This window comes from Crocodylus porosus, unplaced genomic scaffold (genome assembly GCF_001723895.1).
Source record: "Crocodylus porosus isolate Cpor-Errol unplaced genomic scaffold, CroPor_comp1, whole genome shotgun sequence".
Classification (NCBI taxonomy): Eukaryota; Metazoa; Chordata; order Crocodylia; family Crocodylidae; genus Crocodylus; species Crocodylus porosus.
The window spans coordinates 196,685,814-196,712,869 of NW_017728906.1; the positions used below are offsets into that span (position 1 = coordinate 196,685,814).

A 27,056-nucleotide genomic window follows, 5' to 3' on the forward strand; every position below is an offset into this window, starting at 1 on the left:
CGGAGGTGGTTCAAGCACCTACGTTGAACACCTTCCAGAGTAAATTGGATGCTTATCTTGCTGGGATCCTATGACCCCAGCTGACTTCCTGCCCCTGGGGCAGGGGGCTGGACTCGATGATCTCCCGAGGTCCCTTCCAGTCCTCATGTCTATGAAATCTATGAAATACCCTTCGTCTTTGCCTTCAAGAAATTGTTCAAACCCTTTTTGAATCTGGTGGCAATGAGTTCCACAATTTAATGACACACTGTGTGGAAAAAAACCTGTATTTTGTTATTTTTAAACTTACTACCTACTGCTTTCATTTTGTGACCCCTAGTTCTTGTATTATGAGAGATAGTAAATAATAAATCCCTAATCACTTTCTCTTCACCATTTAGTATGTTGTAAACCCTTATCATGTCTTCCCTCAAGCATCTCTTTTCTAACCGAATAGGCCCAGCCTCTTTAGTCTCTCCTCCTGGAAGCCTCTCCATACCAATGAGCATCCTTGTTGCTTTTCTCTGGACCTTTTTTAGTTCTTCTATAACCCTTTTGAGGTATGGGGACCAAAACTGGGCACAGTATTCAAGGTGTGGATGCACCATACGGCATGATGATACTTCACATTGTGTTTACAACTCCCCTCTTCATAATCCCTAATATTTTGTTTGCCTTTTTGATGGCTGCTGAGCACAGACTGAGCTGAAGTTTTTCGCAAACTATCCACTGTGACTCCCAGATCTCTTTCCTGTGTGGTAACAGCTAATAGCCCATCATAATGTAGGAATAACTTGGGTTATTTTTTCCAGTTGCATCAGTTTACACGTATCTACATTGAATAGTAAATAGTTTGTCTTATCATTTAAAATGTAAAATACATTTCTGAAAATTCAAAGCAAGAAAATTAAAATGGACTCTTTCTGATAAGATCAAGATTAAATGGTTTGACCTGAAGAACAGCATTTAAAGTTCAATGTTTTTCCTTTTAAAAATTGTTGACATCTCCACATTCCCATGAAGTGGGAAATGACACATTTCCATGCAACTTCAATGTTCCAATACAAAAAAAAATCCATCTCAGTATTTTCAACCAGCTGCTCCAGATGTTGTATAAACAACATCCACAGAGCCAGATTATCAAACACTGAACTAGAGTCTGATCGGTGACCCCAGTCGGAATTGGAAGAAAATGCATTACAATCAATGGACCTACTCCAGATTGTCCTGGAGTACAGTGAACTAAGTCCTACTGTGGTAATGGCCGTCAGTCACAATCAGGTGTTATGCAGACAGCGGCATAAGTGAATATTGGCCAACCAGAGCATAGATAGTCTTGTACTAAGAGCTGTAGGTTGGGCCATAGGAAATTTGGGTTCAGTTCCCACATCTTGTGTGCTCTTGCTTAAGTGACTCAGCCTCCCTGTGCCTTTTGTCTCCTTTTATTATATAACCAAGTAATATTTCCTATTTCCCATCTTTTAGCTCCCTAGATTGTGAGCCCTTCAATTCAGGGTCTGTCTCTTGCCATGTACATGTAGAGTGGCTAACATTATGATACTCACTTAGGGGCAGGCTATATGTTATTACAGTACAAATCAAAAATAAGATTAGGCTAATGAAAAACCAGTGTTAGTGAGTTTGGAATCAGCCGTGCCATGAATCTATTTCCATATGCAAATGCAGATTTTGCAAACACAAATAATGCATTAACAAATGTTTCTGAGCCACAGGCTCAGGGCAATCAAAACCAGTTCAAGGAAAAAGTTAACCCGAACTAACTTCCCCAAACCTCCAGAGAAGGTTAGGCTGAGTTATGGAAAACAATTCAGGTCATTCCCTATTTTACTGGCCCACCCTTGGTTCAGTGTCTGTGCTGTCTATTGTGGCTGCATGGGTGTGCTGCTGCCCTGACGATGTTACCACCCAGTGTGAGCTTTGTCTAAGGGGGAAGAAGGAGGGGGATTGTTTAGTCAACATGGACTGTCCATGTGGGAGTAACAGCAAGTGTCAGAGAAGAGCAGATTTGCTTTGGTACTTAGCAGTTTGGGGCTATTTTGTCCCTGAGTCATGTAGCAGCGGGGCACAAGGAATGCAGAAATGCAAAACTGTTTCTCTTAAAGAGACCCTGACAAGCCACAGAGGCCTATGCATGTCCTGCTTGGACTCCCCGAGGGACTGGGCTCTGCATTCCTCTGCCGTTCCCCATGAGGTCCATTGCTGATGCATCTAAAAGGAAAACAGGCTATGTGCTGGCAGGGGGCATCTGCCTTTCGGGGCACATACATATTCAACTGGATGCCTAGAGGCACAAATACAAAGTGCTCCCCACAGCAGCAGGGCAAGTCCCCTTCCCATGTGCTCCTCCTGTTGCAACCCACACCGAATATCCACCCTCCTACCCCAGGTAGCTACACTGTACCCCCGTTCAGACCTCCTGTAGAGCTGCTCCTCTTTACACGTCCTTTGTGTTTCCCCAGTTTTGGAGCCCGTTTTCTCCCCAACCTAGGTTAGAGCACTTTTGAAGCTTCTCAGACTTAAAGCCTGCTCCCTATGGCCCCAAAGGGTCATTCAAGCAATCAGGAATAGCCAGGGCACATGAGCCTCTTGGCCATTTTTGGGCAGTCACACCCCCACAAAAGTGGCTGGGAAGAGGAGGGGTAGAGCTACCGTACTGGATCTTTGCTACCCTTCACTGAGGAACTCCTAGCTGTGTGAATCCATTAGCTTTACAACTCCTGTTTAAGCAGCGGAGCAGTGGAAAGGGGCTATAATATAATGGAAAACTGAGTCTTCTTTCCAGCACTCCAGCACTTCCCTCTGATACTGTCATCAGCAATGCAAGTATTCAAGCAAAGAAACAAGCAAGGACATGAGCATACTACAGAAAGCAGAGCTACCCTGATCTGATCTTATAGATGATCTGTCCTTATAGACCTTGATTGCTTCCGATCCTGAACTAATCAATTAGAAATCAGGAAAAGCTCATGTTGGGGATAGATTATCCTATCGCTGCCTGCTCTGGGCTCCTGCAGCTTCCTCTGAACCGTCTGGTACTGGCCAGGTTCAGGGGCAGGATGCCAAACTAGACCTAGACCTCAGATCTGAACCATCTGGTGACTCCTGTGATCCTGCTGGTTCCTCCTCTGTTCAGGGTCCAACCCTGGAAGGTCTCGAGTATTTTCAGCTCCCATTGAAGTCAGTGGGAATGAAGGCAGCTCTACACTTTGCCTGATTGGCATGTAGAAAAACAGCATTAAGGAAAAGTCAGTGTTCACCCCGTGGGAAAGGACTAGGTTTTACAGTTATGAAGCTATAAAAGTAACTGGAGGTCATGAACATGCTACAGAATTAGGTTTTGTAGTTATGAAGCATGAAAATCATAGGACTAGAGGTCACAGGATCTCAGGAAGGTAGGGCTAGAAGGGACCTCCCAAGATTATCTAGCCCAGTCCCTGCTGAAGGCAGTATCATCCCTGACTAAATCATCTCAGCCAAGGGTCCATCCAACCTGCTCTTGAAAATTTACAGGGATGGTGATTCCACAGATTCGCTCAGTAGGCTTTTCCGCTGCTTGACCACCCTCAGAGTCAGAAAGTTCCTTCTGCTTTCCAACCTAAATTTCCTCTGCCGAAGCCATTGCTTGAGCAGTGCTCTTAGTCCTATCTCCTACAGCTGTAGAGAAAAGGCTATCACCATCCTCTCTGTAATCACCCTTCAAGTATTTGAAGATTGTTGTCAAATAATTCTCTTCTTCAGCTGCTCTTCTTCAGACTAAACAGTCTGAGGTCTTTCAGCCTTTCATTATAAAAGTCATGCTTCCTACGCCCCTAATAATTTGCGTTGCAATCTACTGGACTCTTTCCAATCTGACTATAATTTTCTTGAAGTGAGGGGCCCAGAACTGGACATAATACTCCAGGTGCGGCCTCACCAGGGCTGAATAGAGCAGAAGAATCACTTCCCTTGATTTGCAAGTGGCATTTCTGTTTAATACAGGAGTGTCTCCTTGAAGTATAACAACCCTCACTGACGTAATAGAGTGGAAAAGAGGAGCTCCCATACCAGACCCAGCAGGTTGAATCCAGCTGTCCCAGTGGTAAATAAATGGGTGTTGCTGGAATTGGTCTCTCCTCCCATCTCTGTTAATCACTTGCAGGAGTAGCAAGCAGCCCTGCATTTCTGAGTGCAAATATCATGCTAACATGTCGCTGCCTTGCTTTCAACCCGCGCCAACTTTTGCCTTTGGCACCAACCTCAATCTCAAATCTCTGCCAAGCCAATACAGATGTTTTAACACCCACCCGCTCTCAGATAATTACAAACAGCGCTGAGAGGTTGTTCATGGGTGCTTTTTTTCCTTTGGTTGACTTAACTTCCAGCCATTGTAAAGCAAGATGCCTCCCACCTTCTGACAGGGCTTCAAAAGACAATCTTGTGTTTCAATTACTAATAATAATTGTATTAAGTCAACACCTACAGCTCCTTCCCAGCAGAAGCTGTGCAGGCTTGGTAAGATCAAGCTTGATATATTTATGTACAAAATTATCCAGTGTGGTTTCCTGCAGTAGCAGGGAACTGGGCTTCATGACCTGCTGCTATATCTGACCTTACTAATAAGAGACAGCCACAGTCCCAAAAAAATGACCCTCCAAAGTCTATAAGAAAGAGAAAGAAAGGATGACTGGATAATTGTATGGACTCTGAAGCAGGCACCATCCTTATGTTCTGTATTTGTGCAGCCCTCATGCCTGAGGGGTCTACTGTCATGCAGTTTAGCTACTTCCAGTAGATCACAGAGGAAGACTGTGGTGGAGCCAGGATTTGGATCCAAGGCATTTAATTCAGATTGTGGTGGGATGATGGAGCAAGAGCCTTTCACCCCATCTGGTGCAGGGGAGTAATGGCCACGTGCTTTCTAGTGCGGCCCAGCTCCTTTTGCGGTGAACACAAGTAGAGGTATTGTGCTGTGAGGCTGGAGCACCTGGGCAGCACTGTCACCGCTCATGCACAGTCTGAGCGCTGTCTAATAAGGGCCAAATCATAGTCACCTGGGCCTCTGGCTGGTGAGTAACCAGGCAAAAGGTAGGGTAGAGACGCACATTTATACACTAACTAAATAAGGGCTATACAGAGAGCCATGGGCTGCACAAGGGTCTGAGAAAGAAGTGTTGATTATACTAACTTGAGTGGGGCAACTCACAAGTAAAGCGTCCTGGGTCAGGCCACTAGACAGAGAACCATGAGTTTCTTACCACCAGGCTGTCAAGCAGCCGTCCGGTAGGAGCCATGTGCAAAGACTGGCAGCCCCCTTCGGATCATAGCCAGCGCTCTGTACATAAGCAGTGCTGTGTCCCACACTGCCAGGAATTGCCCGAGAGTCTGAAAACAAGATTATATCCCGCGTGAAATCTATTGTCAACACTCCTCAGGCACGAAGGAGATTTTATCTGACATTATTCCACTTTGTTTCTTGTTGCCTTGGAGACAAATATGAATTAAATGCCAATATTTTGAAAAAAGATTACGATCCTCTTACCTGCGATGCCGCATTCCATTCTAATGGTATTAGTATATTGTGCCATTAAGGTAATAGCACACACATAGGCGTGTGCATTTGCAGGTGTCTGCTGTGAATTTCAAGTACTTCTGCAAGTATTGCACTTTAAACAAGAACTGCTTTATAACTCCAAGAAAAAAAAATAAAGCAGAGACATTTTCGATGATAGGGTGAGAACCTTCCAATGCATAATGCTCTTGTGGTCACGGCCATTTGTAAACTTCAGGCAATTCAACCAGTTCACTGCAGGTCTAATCAGCACCAACAGTCACAGGTCTGCGGGCCAGCAGCTATACAGAATTTGCAGCAATGGGAATTTCATAGCAAGCTCAGGGAAAGAATTTGGGGGCTTGGTAGGCAATAGTCACAAAAGAGATCTGAAAAGGGGAGGCATTTGAGTGGCACAGTGCCGTGCAGCAGGGGCATGCCCGCACTGATCCAGATCCCCCAGCCGCTCCAAAGTTGGACAGCTCTAGACAAAAGCTGTTGTTCTGCGCTGGTCAGTAGAATAACTAGGGGGGACATGTGGGCAGCATCCTGACTGCCACCTTTGTTGGGGGGATGCAGATCCACAAAGAGCTATGACCACAGTTGTGGCTGATCACGTTGCTGTGATTGGCACTGCAGCAGCCAGCACTGCCGTGGGTGTCACAGAGTTGCCCAGGGTATGGAGCTGCCCTGGAATGGATTTGGGTCAGCACTGACCTGTTCTCTTTGAAATTTTCCATTCACTTTGCATCAGCTGCAGATTTCACCGACAGTGACTTTAGATTTCCTTCTAGATCAACGATAAATATATTAAATGGTAAAAGGGTCAAGATGCCATCTTTACGGGGACCCCCTGGGAATGCACCTGCTTGATGATAATTGCTTATCTAGAGTTCCATTTTCAGACCAATCAATTAGTCAGTTCTTAATCCATTTAATAGGTGCTGAGTTAATTTTTCATAATTCTAGCTTTTTAATCAAAATACCGCATGGGGTGAAGTCAAGTGCTTTACAGATTGTAACACCAGCACTGTTCCTTTTACCAACTAAATATATAATTGGATCAAAAAAAGATATTGAGTCAGTTTGACACAATCTGTTCTCCATACATCCTGGTTGATTGACTTCAATTATATTACTCTCCTTTAGTTCTTTGTTAATTGAGTCCCACATCAGATGCGCCATTATGTCTTCCAGGATCAATGTCAGACTGACAGGTCTATAATTATCTAGATCATCTCATCGATCCCTTCTCAATATGAGCACCATCTTAGCTTCTTCCAGTTCTCTTAAACTTCCCTGATGAACAATAAAAGCAAACGTGAAACATCACCATTAATGGACTATATTGCTCCTTATCCAGTTCTTTTAAAACTCTTGGATAGAGGGTGTCTGAATCTGCTGTTTTAAGAAAGGCCAGCTTTACTATCAGCTGTTTAACACCCTCCTTAGTTAACGTAGTAATGGACTGTATTTCCTCCTCAGTATATAATGTGTGTACATCATCTTTGCCTTTTCCCAAACACAGAACAGAAATAGTTGCCAAATGCTTCTTCCTTTTCTTTGTTGTTATTGACAATTCTACCGTTTCCGTCTAGTGATGAGCTTGTAGTATTGCCGGCGTCCCTTTGCTTCCTGGCTGTTGCAGCCCTAGTCAGGCTTCCCCTTCTGGGTACTCATCCAACTACTATGGCTGTGCTCCAGCACTGGACCCAGAGAGGTACTTGGTTGCTACTATTATGCCCTTGCAGTAGCGGCAACCAACACACATGCACACGCGCACACACGTGCACACACAAACACACAGCCTTGGTTGAACTGAAGATTTTCAGCTCAGGCCTCTTCCTCATCATACCTGTTATTTAACCAGAGCATATTCATTAGGGTTATTGACTTCCTCCATTTGTTTTGCTGAGTCCTCCACACAGAATGGGTGTTAAGTGACAGGAACTTGTCATCCCCTGTCTGACTCACAGCACATTGAGGCATTCCTTGATGCAGCAGTTCATAGAAACATAGAAAATAGGGGCTGGAAGGGACCTCAGGAGGTCACATCTAGTCCAACCCCCTGCCCAAAGCAGGACCATCCCCAACTAGATCATCCCAGCCAGGGCTTTGCCTAGCTAGATCTTAAAAACCTACAGGGATGAAGATTCACAACCTCACAACCAGTGCTTTACTACCCTCCTAGCAAGAAAGTTTTTCCTGATCTCTTGCCCAAACTTCCCTTGCTGCCAGTTGAGACCGTTGCTCCTTGTTCTGCCACCACTGAGAACAGTCCAGCTCCATCCTCTTTGCAACCCCCCTTCAGGGAGTTGAAGGCTGCTATTAACTCCCCTCTCGGTCTTCTCTTCTCCAGACTGAATGAGCCCAGTTCCCCCAGCCTCTCCTCATGTTATGTGCCCCAGCCCCATCACCATTTTCATTGCCCACTGCTGGATTCTCTCCAGTTTGTCCACATCTTTATGTAGTGGGGGGCCAATCTGCTATTAGCCTTCTAGGCAACAAGGGCACACCGCTGGCTCATATTCAGCTTATTGTCCACTATAACCCCCAGGTCCTTTTCTGCAGAGCACTCCCAAGCCTGCACTGATGCATGGGATTCTTCTGTCCTAAGTGCAGGACTTTGCACTTGTCCTTGTTGAGCCTCATGAGATTTCTTTTGGCCCATTATCAAATCTGCTGGCTAGGATAATGGCTGGAAGTTCTGCAATCCCAGCCAACTCCCTCAGCACCCTCGGGTGCATCGCATCTGACCCCATGGCTTTTCTAAATACTCCCTAACCTGTTCTTTCGCCACTGTTAGTGGCTCGCCTCCTCCCCAAACTGTGCTGCCAGGTTCAGTAATCTGTGATTGACCTTACCTGTGAAGTCTGAGGTGAAAAAGGCATTGAGTATTTCAGCCTTTTCCACATCATCTGTCACTACATTGCATCTCCCAGTTAGTAGGGGACCAACACTTTCCCTGATCTTCCTCTTGTTCCTGACATACTTATAGAAACCCTTCTTGTTACCCATCATGTCCCTTGCTAGCTGCAACTCCAGTTGTGTTTTGGCCTTCCTGACTTCACACAAGTTTAGGGCTAGAAGGGACATCGTGAGATCATCGGGTCTAGCCCCCCTGCTCTGGGGGTCAAGTCACTCCAGCAGGGTATGCATCCAGCGTCCTTTTGAAGATCTCCAGGGCAGGTGTCTATTGCAGAGTCTGGTCACACAAACCGTGAAGAAGTTTTTCCTTATGTCCAGTCTGAAACCTTCTTCTAGTAGTTCATGATGGTTGCTCCTGGTTTTCCCCTGGGGCACTTTGCTGAACAGTTGGTTGCCTAGCCCCTGATGCTCTCCCCTGATATATTTGTAAGCTGCCACTAGATCACCCCCCCGAAGTCTTCTCTTTTCTAGGCTAAACAGTCCTATATCTGTCAGCCTTTCGTTGTATGGCTTGCTCTTCAGGCCGCTAATCATCCAAGTGGCTCTTCTCTGACTCTCTCAAGCTTCTCCACATCCTTCTTGAAGTGCGGCGCCCAGAACCGGACACAGTACTCCAGCTGCGGCCTCACCAATGCTGAGTAGAGCAGGAGTATCACTTCCTTAGTTTTGCTTGAGATGCATCAGTTGATGCATGCCAGCACATTGTTTGCTCTGCTAACTGGAGTATCCTACTGTTGGCTTGTACTCATGTTATGGTCAATTGTGACCCCCAGGCTCCTCTCAGATGTGGTGCTATGCCAGCTAGCACCACTGAGCCTGTAAGTTCGTTAGGGATTTTTCCTCCCTCGATGGAGCACTTTACCCTTCTCAGTGTTGAACTGCATCTGGTTCTGGTCTGCTCATTTAACTAATCTGTCTAGGTCCTCCTGAATCGCCAGCCTACCCTGATGCATGGCCGCACTTCCCCAATGGTTCCTAGATGCCGTTTGTGACCCTGGCATAGATTTGCCGTGTGGTATTGGGTAAGGTACCTAAAATCACTAAACTTCTGTTTACTCCTCTATAAATGGAAGTAATAATGCTTACTCCACAGTACGTTGAGGGGAAGAATTAAATTACGTGTGTGTAGAGCACACTAAGAGACCTGAGTTGTGGCTAGTCTATAAATATTAAATACAACTATATGTGCCTTCCATGCATTTCTGTAAAAGCAGATGGCAATGTGGCACATTTAAACCAGTTGCTTTCTGTCTCCACTTTGTGAGCATCCTCTTACCCTCTCCTTGAACATTAAGGACCATGGCCCCAGTTCTTATATAATTGTCTATATACAACATAGACCTTCATGCTCCAGACAGTATCAAGGGAAAGTTCTGGCTGGGATTAGACTGGGATTTGCCCTCGTCTCTGCTGAGTACCCTGTCATCAAGTTAAAAGGGCACTTGTGTTTGTTTAAATGAGAAGAGCTGGTGTTTTGTTGCTTGCTGTGTGTTCCTCTCAGCTCTGCAAAATCTTTTCTCATCCTTGAGCTCCCCACGCAGAAGGCTGGGAGCCAAGGCCTCCCATAGTGGCCACCAGCGTGGTATTCTCTGCATAGCTCTACACACACTACAAGGCATAGAAACATAGAGCCTGTCGCATGGGATTTCAGACCTGCGCAACCAGCACAGAGGCCTAATCAATAGGATCCGTTCATGTGCCAAGTGCCTCGTTTGAAGGGAAACAATTTGCCAGTCCTTGATTTCTTGTTCACTTACAATGATCGGGTGGGTAATCATTCATCAAACATTTGCAAACCAACTGTGAGAAGATTGCTTGGCAAACAGGTAAAAGATGGAAGGACTTTACAGAAGCAATGACTTGCAACCAGGATAAGGAGCAGAATAAAACCCCATTTTTCTTTTCCCCAAAGCAGGTCAGGCATCACTTTTCCAGAGAGGTTCCCTGGGGGAGAGAGCCCCTTGTGTGAATTGACATGTTGTTGTGCTGAGCAGTGCACACTCACAAGCCCTGCTCCGAGGACTTGGCAGGCTGAGCAGGCAATGGAGAGGAAGGAAATGCATCTGTCTGTACGTTGCAGATGGGCAGCAAGACCATGACCAGAATTGCCAGGAGAGCTTGGTAGGTTGTATGTCATGGCAGGAGCTTTTTCCTCTTTGGTGCCTCAGTGAGAGTTGGCTCCATTTGTAGGTGCTGAAGACTTAGAAATCTGACTTTCAGTGACATCCTCAAGAGTACATAAAGAAACTATAAGAGTGTCCTTCCCTGCTCAGTTGGTTCTGGTCATTATTGGATCATTCAACATTCATAGAGCACGGACAGATGAATAAACATATTGCTTTGAAGTGGGAGACTTAATGTTCATGACTGCATAGTAGCTGATCTGTTGTAGCCATCTGTCTGCTTTTTTCCTGCAGTAAGTGAAGACTAAATCATAATGGTTTGTACTTGAGTGAAAACACTGAAGTTTATCTTAGGATAGAAGCAAACAGATGAAGCAGTTACAGCAGATCTAGGTGAACCACTGTAACTCACCTCCTTCTGGCTTTTCAGTTGGGATAACTTTCACCTGTCCATGTCCAGGGGCTATATATATTGGGAATGCAGATGTCAAGTGGAGTTAACTTATGGCACTTAGCAAGTTGTCTGCTGGAGTTTGCAGGGACACTCTCTCAGTCATGTAGTATTTCCACCCTCAGTGAAGAAAAATAATTGTAATAGGACTCTATAATTTTCCTTCTGATAAACCACAGACATGAGTGAGAGCAAAGGTTGGGGTGTAGTATTTATGCTGTGGCACTAACTCTTCAGGCTCTGCTGTTGTCTGTGATGCCAGCTCTCCCCTGGTGAAACAGGGAGGGCACAGCCTACAGTGGCTCCGTGTCCAACTCTCTGCAACAAGGAATTGAACTTATTATAGTGAGATCATGCTTGGCCGGGTGACAGATGCTGCCACATCTCCGCGAGTACCACAGGAGAGAAGCAAATGCCTTTCTGATATAAATGTATAATCTCTCTCAGTGGTTCTCACAAATTATTTCCTTCCACAATATCCTGCAGCAAGGAGTTCCACCTGTTAATTAACATCCATCCAAGTGGTGCTGCCAGTACCCATTCTCATCCCCCAGGGACATCAATGGGAACAGCACCTGCTCCTCTAAAGGCAGAATTTAGGTCATTCTGTACAAAATGCATGTCCTTGTCTAGTTTGAAATATCTCACTTGCCATGGAGCAGGGGATGGGGGAAATGTGAGCTTCTCACCGCCAGCGTGTTCAGCCTTTTAGCGGTACGGGCCTGGTTGTGGACCAGATCGGGCCCTGGGGCCTGGTACCACCCACTTCCTGCCCATGTGCCGGGATTTGGCCCCAGGGACCAGAAATTTCTGGACCCGTGGGTAGCCCTGCAGGCTGGATGACAGAGCACCATGGGCCAGATCTGACCCACAGACTGGGGGTTGAGCACCCCTGGTGTAGGCCACTCATTGTTTGTCTGTTATGTCTATCCTTGCCTGCTTATAAAGCAGCTCTAGCCTTTTGTGATTAATTCCTCCTCATCAAGTTGTTCTAATATTGAAGTGGTGTCAGAAATGGTGATCATAAAACAGAAGGCTGCAGAAAATGTGTTTCATGCCACATAAACGAAAGCTGCCTCATCTAATACTTTCTTCACTGGTGTTTTTCCTTGTCTTTTGTTGTAGGTCTTTGTCCCTCAGATAGCTTTTCAGGGAAAAGCATAGACAGGTTTGCTGAGGCTACAGCAGTTGCAGTGCAGGGCTGCAGGCACTGATGTTTCTCTCCATTTTGCTGAGCATTGAAGCAATTGTTTCTCAAAAGAAATAAAGACTGTAACCTGGACAGTGCCGGTATATCCAATAAGGAAAGAGTCCAAAGGCCAAATACAAGGCCTCAAAGCATGGACATTTGTCATCAGTCATTTAATAGTTGACTGTTTTGAATAGCAGCAGTGTCCAGCATTATTCTGGCAGCCCTGACCTTTGGCTAATTGAAGGTCTCACTCCTCACTGCTACAGTCAGTGGGAGTTTGTGTGCCTTTTTCAGTGGCGGCAGGACTAGGGACATGTAAAGCTCTGTATCTCCACTGCCTTGTATGGGGACTGGGGTTATGAAACAAAAGCTGTTGTTTAATGATGTTTGCACCATTGCAAATGACTGCACCAAGGCCTCTCTCTATATCTTTTAATGGATCATTATGGTCATGTCTGCTTATATTGCACCTGGTGTGGAGTCATGGTTCATAACTGGACTTCCTAATAGTAATAAAAAAACCTGACCTGACCTGCAGCATAAGACTGGCCATTCAATTTCAGGCAGAAGGCAGGGTAGATATTCACCTTTTAGACTAACTAAATCAGAGTCACATTCAATTTCACCCAGCAATTCCTGTAGTTAAGGGATTTATTCCACCTTAGTAGAGATAGCTCTGACTTAAACTTTTGCCCCTCACTCAAATGTTTCATCTGGATCCAACTTTTTCAGCTGGAAGACATCTCTGCTCTTAGAAAACAGAACCTGCAGCCCATAAATGCTTGGCCTAGGAGCAGATCGACAGCAGCCAACACATTCAGTCTTACAGGCAGCCAGTGGGTCTGTGTTTTAAAAGAGCTCCAGGTGTTTAACACATGATTGTTGGGGCAGCCCTTAGCATGCATACTTGCTTCTCAGTCAGTTCCTGCTACAAAAGGTGGGGATGAGGGGAGGAAATGGATTCTCAGGTGGATGGCATCTCAGTAAGGCCCAGCCAGGCAACCAGGCAGAGTAGTGCCGTGCCTTTTACATTGCAGTCTCTCTCCATTTTCTCTCTGTGTCCTTCAAAGAATTGATTTCTGTTAAAATAACCGAGATATATAATGCTCTGAGGTCAGGATTATCTGACTTGGCTCCTTTCCCTCCCCTCTCTCTCTCGCTCTCTCTCCAGCCCTGTGATTTTTTTCCTCATTCCCATGCTCCCCTGAGGCGCTTGCCCTATAGAAGGGTCTCGTGTTTCCTTAGTTTTTTAGGAGTTCTGACAAATACAAGCAGGCTGCTGACACTTGTGGACAAAAGTATGTGATTTGACTTAGGTTGAGCCCTTTTTTCCTCTCCCGCTCCCCTGGAAAGCTTGCCCTGCAACACACACACAAAGATAAATTCACAGGAGGAGCTGCATATTTACTGATCAAAAATGCCAACACTTGCCAGAGGTGCTGAATTGATAGCCTAGAAGACTGGAGCCCTTTATTTAGCCCTAAAACTGGTAGGGACGATGCAAACTTCCCCTTGCTGCCCGGTCAGTGTGCGGATTGAGACAGACCATCACCAGGGGGGAAAGGCTATTTCAATCACTGACTGAGCACCAGTTACAGTGGCATATTGACATCTGTGCTCTGGGAATGGGACTGAGACCACCAGGTTTTGTGCATAGGTCACCCGCTTTCCTTCACCGCTGACCTACTAAGGAAGGTCAAAGCACTTGACAGAGCCTTAGAACAGCGGGGTTCAACGGTGGGCTCTGCCTCGGGCTTCTTGTAGGGACCTGGCATCTCTCTGGGTCTGAATTCCCCACCTGTAAAGTGGTGAAGACAATGCTTGTTTCCTTCCACTTCCTGTGTCAGACTCACCCTTTAGGTGCAGTTCAAGCAAATTCAAGGGTGCCACACCAGTTTTCACCGGCTGAGGATAGAAACTAATAAGCACACGTTCATCCTGGAAGCCAGGATCTGATGAGGTGGCTCAGCATCTCATACAGTAAAGCCAAGTGTGACTTGACCCATTCTTGATCATACTTCGGTACAGTTAAAACTTGTGAAAGGCTAAAGCTTGCTAATCCCACCCCTGAGACGCAATGAGGATGGATGCTGTAAAGGCCCTCGGGCAGACAACAGTGTCCTACCAAGAGATAGAAATGCTGGTTGTAACTTTGAGAACCTCTCACCCTCCACTTAATACAAAGACTTCAGCATTTTCCTCCAGTGCAGCACTCGGGGCTGTGGGTTCACATTTCAACACAGCAGTGGGATTGGGTTTACAGTTACCACAGCTATTATCTTAGCAGTCACCAAAGAAAAGGGACAAGAGAGAAATCTTGGCATCCAGTGAAACGCTGAAGGGCTCCCAGCCAGATGAGAGGATATGCAGAGTGGAAAAAAGAGAAGGCCACAAAGTTAGTCAGCAAGGAACAAGAGAGGGGAAAATATGAAGATGGCTCTTCCCATTCGCCTGTTAGGCAAATGTTCCCAAGGTGACTTTATTCCCCTGAACCTGTCTGTTGTAGTGTACTGGGGTCAGAGGAGTGCCCCTTGGCACAGTGAGTCAATGATGCTCTGGTATGGAAGGGACCTTTGTTCCTGAAGAAGCTCATTCCAGAGTCACACCTGTCACGGGCACCCTCGTGTCATCCCCTGGGTGTGTCTGCACGGCCAAATGAAGGGGTGATTGTGTCACACGCTAGTGTGCTTTCTAACTTCCCCTACTGACCCCGCAACATTAACATCACAGTATCGTGGGCATTAGCACACACTAGCAACCATTGTCTGGAGCACTTGTCCTCTAGCCATACCACCACCTCCTCGCTGCTGTCATTGCTTGTTCTGCTGAGTACGTTGCAGTCCCACTTTCCTGTTCCTGTGTCAGACTCACCCTTTAGGTGCAGACTGTGGCTGGATAGCAAAGAGGAAGGGGATATAAATTCAACATCAAACCTAGGACACACTTTAATGGGCAAGGTAGAGAGAGTTCACAACTCCTGGGTTCTTCATCCAGCTTGGTCCTTCACACGTGGGACTGGGAGAGTTGTTTGCCTTCATCACACCAGTTATTTCTTTTGTCACAGGGAGGCAGTAAGAAGCAGCAAACATTTTCCCGGTGCCTTAGCTAACGCTACTGTGATCTTACAGAATAGGGTTGTAATTGGAAGGACAAGCCCACCCTTTGCCATCTGGCCACATCTCAGCTTTGCAGAAGCAACGAAGGATTTCTCCAGGCCTTAGGACTGTCTTCAAATCTTGGCCTTAGTGAAGTCAAGGACAAAGCTCCCACTGACTGGAGTAAACCCTATGACTTGGGACTGGGACCTGGGTTGTCTCTCCCATGAGAAAGGAGTCCTCTCCGCGCAGCAAAGAGGACACCTCCTGAGGGCCACTTACAGGAGGTAATAGATGATTGTCATCATCAAGAAAATACATTTGCTGACAGTACAGCGCATGAGGAGTCAGCCAGGAGGGGATTTTGGGGCTTGGCAGTTTCTCATTGTAGGCAAGTTTCGTATGAGGGAGGCCCATGGTCATAAGCCACCAGAGCTAATGGCTTCGTAGCTCACTCAGACTGGAATCTGCACTCAACCGTGGACCCAAGTTTTGTCACTGATCTTAGCTCCCATTAAAAGCCTTTCTGAGCTTTGTCCACAAAACCGCAGCATGGCTTGGAAGTGGAAGCCCTGTCCTCCAGGCATGTTGGAGCTGATTCCCCGCTCCCACAGCAGTGTGAGTGCCAACTCTGCTGCAAGGACTTGTTTTCTCAGCACCAGAAGTGAGAGAAGAATCGGGCCTGTGATACCAATCGGGTGTAGCTATGGTGTAGCATAGCAGAGTAAAGACCTGCTCTTGCAAACGTCGTTGTACACGATCTGTCTTCTCTCATGCATATGTTCCCCGGCCCAGTTACAGGACTGCAGAAAGTAGCCCACCCCAAACTCTGTCCCCACACTGGGGCAGCTTTGTGATTATAATTGAATCTGAAAGGGGGCTACAACCCTTATACCCCACCTTTTCAAGTCAGTGAACCCCGGCACTGTTTCGATGCAGTATCTGGCTCCAGGCAGGGGAGAAATGTCATTTTATCAGCTGCTGTGGCTGAAAACTACTTTCAGAGCAATAATTTCCAAAGGAGGCTGAGTAATTACTTCACTCAGATAAGCAGGGGAACATTGTGTAAAAATGTGTACATAGTAAGAGTCAAGTGCTTAAAGCAAGGGAATTTAAAGTTGTCAGCAATGAGGGAAATAGCACTTTTTTAGATTAAAAAAACACCCATAAAAAATTCCTGGCTTCCAGCCTAGTCCGTGCTGTTTCTTGCCCTGCTTCCACTTGTGCATTTTTCCTTCTGGGATGGAGTCACAGTTGTTTTCAATGTGTGGCTTAACATGCACATCTTGACTTAGAGCCACAAACGGCCAAATCCTCAGTGGCTGGAGGGTTGTGTAGCAACATGGAGCTCCGTTGAGCTCGGCCAGTTTACACCAGCCAAATGTCTGGCTGCGTTTCCTGAAGTGCTCATGAAAGCAGCTCCTGAATCAGCCTGCTCCTTGTAGGCAATGATTTGGACATGGAGCTAAGGTTGTAGGCTTCCAGTGCTGCCCTGTGCACTTTCTGGACCACAAGAGTTTTATTCCATAATGTTCAAAGGCTGTAAATCAGGAAGCGGGGGAGAAAAAGTGTGGGATACTTCCCATATAACACAGCCATGCCACCTTAACTCTGCCCCCGAGGGGACAGCAACAGGAGCTGGGAGTGTGTAACAGCACTTTATCCTCCCTGCTATGCCTGACAGTCTCCTGTGCCAAGCAAAGCCGCAACAGACAGCAGTACTGCCAGAGCCCACATGCTTTGCCCAGTACCATTGATCAAGGAGCGCGTGGTGCTGGTTGACACACAGCCTTCTGCATGCAAAGGTAAATGACTGCAGTCTTCTTGGATGACTCCTCTGGGACCAGCGAAGGCAAAGATCAGGCTGACTGGCATGGGGCTTTCTGCAGGGCAATCTGGGCATTTTAGAGCATTGAAATATCTTGGAGTAGAAACAACGGTTCCCTGATTAACTGCTTGGCACTGCCCCATAGAGGTGCTGAACACCCTGCCCTTTCTATCCTGGGAATGTGAGAGTTAGCGATGAGGGACACATCTAGTGATGTGGTGCTGGTACGACCTCTATGCTGCCTTCCCCTTCCCACTAGGGGAGTTGTGCTGGGCTTCAGGCCGGGGTAGGAGATAACCCTCCGATTGCAGACAAGGCTCCAGAGTCTGCTGTGCTCTGCCTGCCCGGAAAAGGGGCCCCACACAGAAACCAGCAGAGATACCAGCTGCCCTCACATGGTCCCAGCTGGGTGAGCAACCCATGGGGTCAAGAAAGAAGGGCAGACTTCATGGCAATGCCTTCCAGTAAATGTCAGCAGAAGTGGTGCTGGCTCCTACCCTGGGGGTCTTTAAGAGGAGGCTGGACGTCTACCTGGCTGGGGTCATTTGAGCCCAGGCAGGGGGTCGGACTTGATGATCTACAAGGTCCCTTCCGACCCGACTTCAATGAATCTATAAGTGCCAACTGTAATGACTTTGCCCGGTAAGAACAGCCAAACAATGGCAATAGCTTTGGATACTATGGAAAGGAAAAGCACTATAGCCAGTCACTAATCCTCCCTCCCCATTCTTGCCGTATCACCTGATACCCAGCTGTGTAGAGTTTAAAGGCAGAAGAAAACAATATTCAGCTCTTGCTAAAGAATAACCCATCAGCTCTTGTAATAACTCATATTACGGTAGTGCCAGAGGTACCAGCTGAGATTGAGGCTCCATTGTGCTAGGCACTGTACAAACTGTCCCTGACCCTAAATGCCCAGGGTGGAGAAGATAGACAGGGGATGACGGGGAGGAAAAATCATTGTCCTCATGTTCCAGAGCAGTGAACTGACCAGCCCAAAATCACACAGAGCCAGGAGCTGAGCCCGTAGCTCTTGAGCATCAGTCCCTGCTATTTCCAGCCAACGTGAGACAACTAAGGCTGCGGCTTTTCTTTCCTTCCTAGGACTGAGTTCGCACTGATCAAAGCTAATTCCAGCACCTCGATTCTCATCGTGTCGGGTGAATTCCTTCACACACTACTGCCTGCCTGTCCCTGCCCTCAAAAGAGCCTGTGGCTGCAGTTTGACCTGAAAGCCTAAGACACGCATTTCAGTTGAATACAGAAAGTGCCTCATCAGCTTCACTGCACAGCAGCAGGGTTTATATTTTCCCGGTGCTTGAAATACCCTCCCAGCCCCACAGAGCAGTCCATCTCTCACCTGCCCTCACAGAGCTCATCTCACAAGCCAGATGGAGAGCAGGAGCCCTGAGTTCATTCCTGTTAATGCTTTCGGCAGCCAGGTCACAGCAAGAAGTGTGATGAGAATTCATTTTGAAAATCGATGCGGCCATCAATCAAGTGCCTTCCCGTGGGGAAAGGGTAGGCTTTTACTGGAGTGGGCGAGTCAGTCCTGCCTCCCCCTTTTGTTGGGTGTCTTTGTAATAATGGATGTAGCCATGGGCTAATTCATCCTTCTTTAAATGACCGTTCATTTTTTAGTGCACCCTCCAGCTTCTGCAGCTCCAGCTGATTTTGAAAAGCAGCACATTACTTTGGTGAAGCAGCAGTGACAGTCCAGTTCAGTGATTCTCAACCAGGGTGTCTCAGTGCCATAAGCTGCTGCACAATATTAGCGCTGTTAGGTGTACAAATGCCTGCACATGATTCACAAGATCAACCCAGAGATATCAAATAGGAAGCCATCATGCCAAGGCCATGCTGATCGGTTTTAGGTCTTGCAGAGTTCTTTGCAACAGAAGAATTGCTTTAATAATTTTCCACAGTCAAAAAACAAATGAAAGCTAAGAGCTGGCATTTTCCAAGGGGGAGCTGGAGTCTAACAAGGGGCTGTCCGAGTCTAGAAAGTTGAAAACCACTGATCTAGTTAGATTCCAAAGTGCATCGTTTGCATTGCTGCCATGCCACAGACATGATAGGAAAGGGCTAATGCTGGCTGGCAGGTAGAAATGACAGCCCAGGGGGACAGCTTATAATATAGCCACTAGTGGCTAGGCCTGAGCAGGGGTAATCCTGATGGCAATAGTAAAGACTTGTCACAGGCCTCCAGATGTAGGTAGATGTGGAACTGGGGACTTGTCTGCACTATCTGTCAGTGCCACCAGAAGTGACAACAAGACAGCAGCCAAACTGGCAGAATATGTGCAAATCCATGCATTTCTGGGCTCCATTCAGAGCTGTGCATGAAGTGCACGGTGGGAGGACACCAGCTGTGGAGGTCACTACAGCAGCTGGCAGAAAGGGCAGGAGTATCTACGTGTGCCTTCTTCCAGTTGCCAGGAGGAGACAGAAGCCTTGTTCCACTCTGCAGAAAAGGGGGTCCCCCACTGCAGAGGCACTCTGGGTGTGAATGCACTGTAAACCAGGCCTTTTGCTCGCACGCAGACATCTCAGAAGAGGTGCAGCACCACAGAAGTCAAAGTGCTGATGGAGATCTTGGCTTATAAGTTATAACAGCAAGACACATCTCTAGGTATAGAAAAAGGCATATAGTTGAGATGCTCCTCCCCCTTCCAGTAGTCTGCTGCTCATTTAGGTTGATGTGAAAGAGCCGCAGAGCAGGCATAGCGTCCAGTTGGGAAATACCTCCGCAAAGGCACCGCCTCTCCAATAGCCCGAGAAAAAGGAGAAGATGGTTCTAGGATGTGGCCAGAGCTCAACTGTGCTCTGCCTTTGTAAAGTCCCAGGAGAGCTAAGCAGGTATGCAGCTAGCCAGATCTCAGCAAGCACTAGATAGTGGAGGCACAGTTGCTTTCCCTCTGCCTGTGCCCTGGGGCAGTCACCAGTGCAGCCATGACTCTAGCTCATTGATTTGAGGTTCTTGGGGCAGGGACCATGTATACAGGGCCTGAGTATAATGCGACTTGCATCCCAAGCATGACCTCTGGGTATTACAACACCATCAATATTTAATAAGATGAAAGTTCTGTGAGAGGACTCTGAAGCAAGTGTCCATACGCATGAAAAGTGCTGGAAGGACTTTAATGCCTGTGGAAAGAAGGCAAGGCTTGGATTTTTAAGTTCTCAGCCCACACCATTAATGGCAATTTTAAATATTGATCCTGTCTTTGTTTAGCACAAACCAAACAATAAAGTAAAGCCACACTCATTGGCTTTTATTAATGCTTTTATTTTGTCTTAATAGAAATTTGAAGTACAATGAGGAAAAATATATAACAGCAGTGAGAGAACAGCAAACAGATCGATTTCATATCTTGACACAATTTAGGAGACTGTGAGAAATTGCCTTCTACCAGGCCGTTCTTTGTTCTGAGCTACATTTCTTCTGTCTGCTGGGCATGTCAGAAAAAGAGAGGTTTTGCTCTTGATTGCACCATTATAAGTCCAGAGTAATGATGTTGGTTTCAGTGTTCAGAGATCAGATCTGGGCCCAAGCTTCAGTAGATTCAGGGAACCTAATAGAAGACAACTGAGAGAAAAGCTGCAAATCTATAAAACAGGGTTTGTCCTTTCAGGGAGTCACAGGAGTAATAGGACCGCGAGAATGACAGCCTTTCACTCACATCTCCCGGTTTCTGGAGTCCTAGTTCAGGACGTTTCCAGGTGAGGAGGAGCAAAGCTTGTCTGTCCATAGCTGAAGGTCAAACATAAAGGTTTGGAGAAGGCATTTACTAATAAACGTGGAGGGAGATAACGAGGTATAGACTGATCGAAATCTCAGTTTGAGCCAGGACAAATTCAACCCTCAGCCCCGCTACTGTTTGTCATCACACATGAGCTCAGAATTTCCCTGAACAAGTTTTCTCCTTAAATAAGAGCTTGCCTCATGCCGTGCTCATGGAAGCCAGGCAAAATTTAATTTGAGTGCCGTAGCCCTCAGATTGTGTTAATTATTTCCCTGTTTGGCTGGCAGGGCACACAATGAGAGTGAGACAGCCCAGAGAGCTGGGGAGGAAGGAGAGGGAGGGCTTAGATGTGTTGAACGCTGGGAGGGTTGTTGGTTGTAGCCATGTTGATCTAAGGGCATAAGCAGGCAAGGTTGTTTAGGTAGATGTGATATCTTTTATTACTCATTTGGTCTAATTAAAAAAGGTATCTTTTATACTCAGTTGGTCTAGCAAAAGATATCACATCTACCCAAAGAACCTTGAATGCTGGGAAATCTTCACCTCCAAGACAAAATTTTATTATCTGCTGGGCAGAGCGCATTTTATTTTAGATGGTGGGGAGAAAATGCAGATGGCAGGGAGAGCATCCGACTGCCCCCCTGCAAACCCACAAAATGGGAAAAATCTATCAGGAATGGGTTTTTTGCAGGCAGTTTCAAGGGATTTTGCAGTTGCACTGGATCCACCCAGCGAGTGAACTCTGTATGTACTGAGAAGGATCTCACAGTGCATTTATCAAAGGCAAAGCTTCCACAGCCCTGCCTCCCCTCGCACCCTGAAGTGGCACAATGCTGCAAAGGTGTGATTATAGCACATGCTAAGTTAATCTATTTAGCACTAGTAACTATAGGAACAAAGCAGGTCTTGCACACAGGCTAGCAACCTGCTTGAAGGCTCTCCTGTGTATGGGGGCCCTCATTCAGCTGATTTGAACTACCAAAGCAGCACAAAGAGGAGAGTCAAGTAGTCAGGATTGGGACCTCAGTCTTCTTACCTAATGGCCTTATGTAACTCCCATTGGGAGTCAGGTACCCTCGGCACTTTGCAAATGCCATGAAACACCTACATAGCTCCCGAAATCTGTCCCTAAGCATCTAACACTCTTCTAGGTACTGTAGACCTAATAAAAATACCAACCTACCAGGATTTTGATCTCATGGGTTGCTTTCCCAGGGCAAGGGCTAGCCCTGTTATTTCTGTGACATTTATTTGTGAGACCTATTTGTAGCTTGGCAGGCAGCTTGCTTGCTTCTGAAATGCTGACCCATGTGCAATAAGTCCCTGAGCAAAGTCCACCCCCTGGTGTACAACTGTCCACCTCCCAAAGCCAGTTGGCACCAGCCTGCCCTACGGAGCAGGACAGTTCGGGGTGAATGGATGTAGAAGCTGAATTATCCCTCCTCTCAAAATCGAGCAGCAGCAGTTAGCTTCTGGAGCCACTTCCCCAGGGCGAGGGGGATTTACTCACAGCTCTTGGCAAACAGAAGTAAAGAGCTCGATGCAGAAACAACGGGGCGAGGGTCTCACAGTATGGAGGAGGCCAGACCAGAAGACCATCGTTGGTGCTAAAATCATGTCCCTCCATGCAGTCCATGTGTAGGAGACCCTCAAGCTGCTTGTGCTCTTCACCTCCCAGCTTGGTGGGGATTGATTGGTGTCTCTGAGACTGCACCCCCCCCATTCGTTTTCCATCAGTAACAAACGAGTTAAAGTCATGAAACAAGTGCCTTCAGTGCCATGCGATGATGGTTTTATACATGCCCTGATTACAGGCATGGCACAGCAGCTCTGGAACCACTCTCCCAAAGCCTGGCTCAGCTTTGCCAGTATATTCTACAGCTTATTTTTTATGGGGTTTACAGCTTGGCTGTAAAAATTCATGCCCGGTTCAAGCTCTTGGAGTACATTTAGCAGTGCGCTGGAATGTCAGCACTATTATTCTCACTCCCTAGGGGTGTGTTAGACAGAAACAGCACAAAGTGTTTGAAAAGGCTTTTACTCCTTCGGCCCCAGAGAGGGCAATGCCTATAGCAATGAGGAAATGAGATGTAGAGTTAGGCCTTGAATCCACTCCCACTTTTATACAGGTGTAAATCAAGAATAGCACAAAACTAATGAGAGAGGAGGCTCAGGAGCCTGGGAGGCTTTACTGTCTCTAATTCATTTTGTGGCCTGGGGTAAGTAAATGCTTTTAACACTCCATGCCTCAATTTACCCACCTGTAAATTGGACATAGCAATCACTCCTGACAAAGATGTTGTAAGTCTTACTGAAATGCTACCTCTAAAGCATCCAGGAGTTTTTTTGGATGATCAGTGCTACAGAAACACAGACCATTACTAAGAAGGCCCCATTTGTAAACTTTCCTATGCCAGAGAGAGATGTGGGGGGCTGGTGTGCAGCTTTGCATCTGGTGTAGTCATTTATACCCCTGCAAAGAAAGGGGTGTGCAATGCTGTGTTCTGGTGTGGTAAGACCGTGGAAGCTTTGAGCACTGGTGGCAATGATTACAAAGGCACCAGGCAGCTGAGAATTGACTTCTCTGACTTCAGTGAAGTTACTCTTGACCTTCACAGGAGCTAGTAGAAGAGCATTTGTCTCCCCTTCCCGTGAGGTGCTGAAAACCACCTGCAAGGCAACTTCCCTCCCCTCAGCCTTCACTTAATTGGATCAGGCTCCTGGACAGTTTACTTCATGGCCACTCAGTTCCTTCTACAACTAGTAACCTGTTCCCCTGGAACAAGGGTTGGCTTATCTCTGTGCCATTAGACACATTTTATGGTTTATGAAGGCATTCATAACCATGCTTACAAGGAGGAAAGCATGCAGGGAGGTCATCCATGTGTCTTTGAAAGCAGGAACCTTCCTCTCTGTGTGTGTGTGTGTGTGTGTGCACGTGCATGCGTGCATGCACATGTGTGCATAGGAATATGGTAGCCTTCTGTGTAATTGTGTCACCTTCTACCGATGCCTGGGTGCTTTGGTGAGGAATCGAAAGGAAAAGGCGAAGGAAAGTGTTGGTGTGAATCACAAGTGCTTTGGAAAGGCACAAATCACCAGCCTTAAGTCTTGGATTTTGCCACACTTTGGGTAACCACCAGGAACATAGAGCTGGTAGGTTGGCAGAGCTGGCTTGGCAGGGGAGTAGGCTGGTCTGGTCTGGTGGTCAGAGTCCCTGTGTGTGGGGTGGGGTAGCCTGAGTTCAAGCACTGGCTCAATCCTCAGCCCATTGTGCAGTGTTGTCCAGCAGATCTCTGCATCTCACTGTCCTCACTGAGGAGCGGGGACCTACATTTGTCTGATGCTTGTAGAGCTACAAAGCACTATGAATATAATGATAACCCACCTCCTGTTCTTCCCCTGTGCAGACACCCTGCGAAACATCCCCATGAGCCATGGGCCTCGCTCCTCCCCGGCGGAGCTGAACGGAAGCAATCATCGCCTGCTTCGAGAGCGGAAGTCCTTGGCACCCTCCCACTCAAGTCAACCTACCTTATTTACGTTTGACGCGCCCGCCAACCCCATCCAGACCACCCTGTCGGCCAGCGCCCCACAAGACTATCTATTTCTCCACCAGTGCATGAGCAGAAAGTCAGAAAACACCAGGTACAGGGGGGGGCTGTATCTCACCAGGATTGCCATTCGACTCCCGGGCCGCCCACCGGGCATCGTGGGTTCTGTGTCTAGCCCTGCCACTGGTTGTCTGGCCTTGGGCAGGTCACTTAAGCTGATACATCTTCCACTGACCTGGGTGGGATTTGTTCTTGAATCAGGGCAGAAGAGCATCCCCAGTGCCTCAGGGATGTAGGCAGCTGAGGGGAAGGAACAGTAATGAATGCTTTGGGCTCTCTCTAATGTGCCTTCTGGTAGTTGTGAAGTGGTTTGACCTGTGGCATAACGTAGAGCAGCCTCGGGGCTAATATACATTATGTCCACAGCTAGGGATGGCCAGATTGTGGCTGCCCTGTGGCCAATCCCTCTCACCCTCTCATCATGCCTCCTTTGCTGGAGGGCCTCTGTTCGCTTGGAAGTCACCCCAGACTAGTGATATCAGTTCTAGTTTTAACCTTTTTGTGAGCCTGTCCTGCCAAGACAACCGCCCGTCTTCCATTTACATAGAAGAGTGGATTTGGTAGCAGATCAGTCTGACCCGGTTCAGGCACGTCAGACAGTGACTGTGCAAACCTGCCTGCGTCCAGACCCTGCTCTGATTGTGGTTATCCATCATACCCAGTGCAGTTTTTAGAGGAAGAAGGGTATACTTCCCCCACCTGCCCCAGCTGCCAGGCTTGCTTTGAGCAGGGAAGAGCTGGCTTGAATGAGTGTGAGCAATGAGGAGGGGATGACAGAGAGGAAGGGTCAAAACGTATGGGATTTTTCCAGTCTCCACAGATCCTTCCTGCTGCAGCCGACTTTCACTACCAGTAAAAACACTCGCTGTCAGAATCAAGCTGCCAGACCAAGGGCTGAGGATCCACTTGCTCTCCTCCTTTGTCAAAGGACCCCTATTTTTAGTGCCACCTTGTGACAGTTTTTGCAAATAGCACCTTTGTCCCTACACACTGCAGAAGCCACTTGTGCTCCTTAAAACTGTCACCTCACTGGCCCAGCACAACACATGTAGAAGTTACACAGCTGTGAAGCTTCTAACTCCCTTGTGTAGCTCACTGCAGTGGAAAACGTTAGTGGGAAAATATTATTTCCCCCTCATACCTCTGTCACTAATGCAACAACAGCAAGGTCTGGATGCAGGCAGGTCTGCACAGTCACTGTCTGAAGTGCCTGAACAGGTTGAGACTGATCTGCTGCCAAATCTGCCATTCCATGTCAATGGAAGACGGGGGTTGTCTTGGCCAGATGATGTCTGTAAATAAGTTAGAGATGTATTCACACACAAAAAAAACTATCTTGAAAGAAAGCTAAGAATTCAAAAAAGGGTTTGGAAGCACCAGAATTAATGTCACACACCCCTTTGTGCATACACATTGCTATGCAGCCTTGAATGACGTGATTGCGTACTGCTGTTCCACCAGACCCCCACCCTACTCAGCGCATGAGAACAGCGGGGTTCACCTCAGCACTTGATTTCATCCACATGTTAAAATTGGCCCCATGCCTTCCTTACCATGCACTGCTCCCTGCAGAAAGCATTGCCGATATTAACTTGTGCGTGAGCTTTTCCTCATGAGGTGGATACACAACTGGTTGGATCATCATGTTCAATGAGTAGCCATCAGTGATTCAATGTCTAGTTGGGAGGAGATATCAAGTAGGTTCCTCAGGGGGCTGTCTTGGGTCTGATATTATCTAACATCTTCATTAAGGACATGGACAACGGGGTTTGAATGCACCCCTAGCAAATGTGTAGATGACACCAAATTAGGTGGATTTACAGATACACTGGGTGGTAGGGCTAGGATCCAGAATGACCTAGATAAACTGGAGACATGGTCTGAGATCAATCAGATAACACGTGCAAACACGAACAAGTGAAAAGTTCTGCACTTGGGATGGAACAATTTCATGCACAAATACAGACTAGAGAATGACTGGCCAGGCTGCACTATTGCAGAGAAGGACCTGTCAGCTACATGGACCATAAGCTGAATATGAGCCAATAGAGTGTTTTTGTTGCAAAAAATGCCAACAAAATCCTGGGTTGTATTAACAGGAGAGTCACTTGCAAATCAAAGGAAATGATTCTTCCCCTCTGTTCAGCCCTGTTGAGGCCTCCCCTGGAGTATCATGTTAAGCTCCACACTTCAAAAAAGATGTGGACAAATTGAAAGAGTCCAGTGGAGAGTGACAAAAATGATTAGGGACCTGGTAAGCAAGACTTGTGAGGAAAGGCTGAAAGAGCTAAGGTTATTTAGTCTGGAGAAGACTGGGTAGGGATTTGATAACAGTCTTCAAATCCCTGAAGGACAATTATAAAAAGGATGGAGATGGACTTTTCTCTGGGGCTATAGGGGGCAGGACTAGGAACAACGGCCTCCAGCTTCGGCAGAGGAAATTTAGGCTGGAGATTAAGGGGAACTTTCTGATTATGAAGGTAGCCAAGCATTGGAGTAGGTGGCCTACAGAAACTGTGGAATCTCCTTCCCTGGAAATATTCAAGAACAGG

At 47.0% G+C, this 27,056-nt stretch overlaps 1 protein-coding gene across 1 annotated transcript in view; it reads left to right on the top strand.

Moving 5' to 3' along the window:
• GAB2 (GRB2 associated binding protein 2) overlaps positions 1 to 27,056 on the top strand; it is a 69,275-nt gene that overhangs the window by 18,809 nt on the left and 23,410 nt on the right. The window contains exon 2 of the mRNA XM_019530421.1: positions 24,301 to 24,538. Coding sequence (XP_019385966.1) covers positions 24,301 to 24,538 — 238 coding nt within the window. The remainder of the gene's footprint in view (positions 1 to 24,300; positions 24,539 to 27,056) is intronic.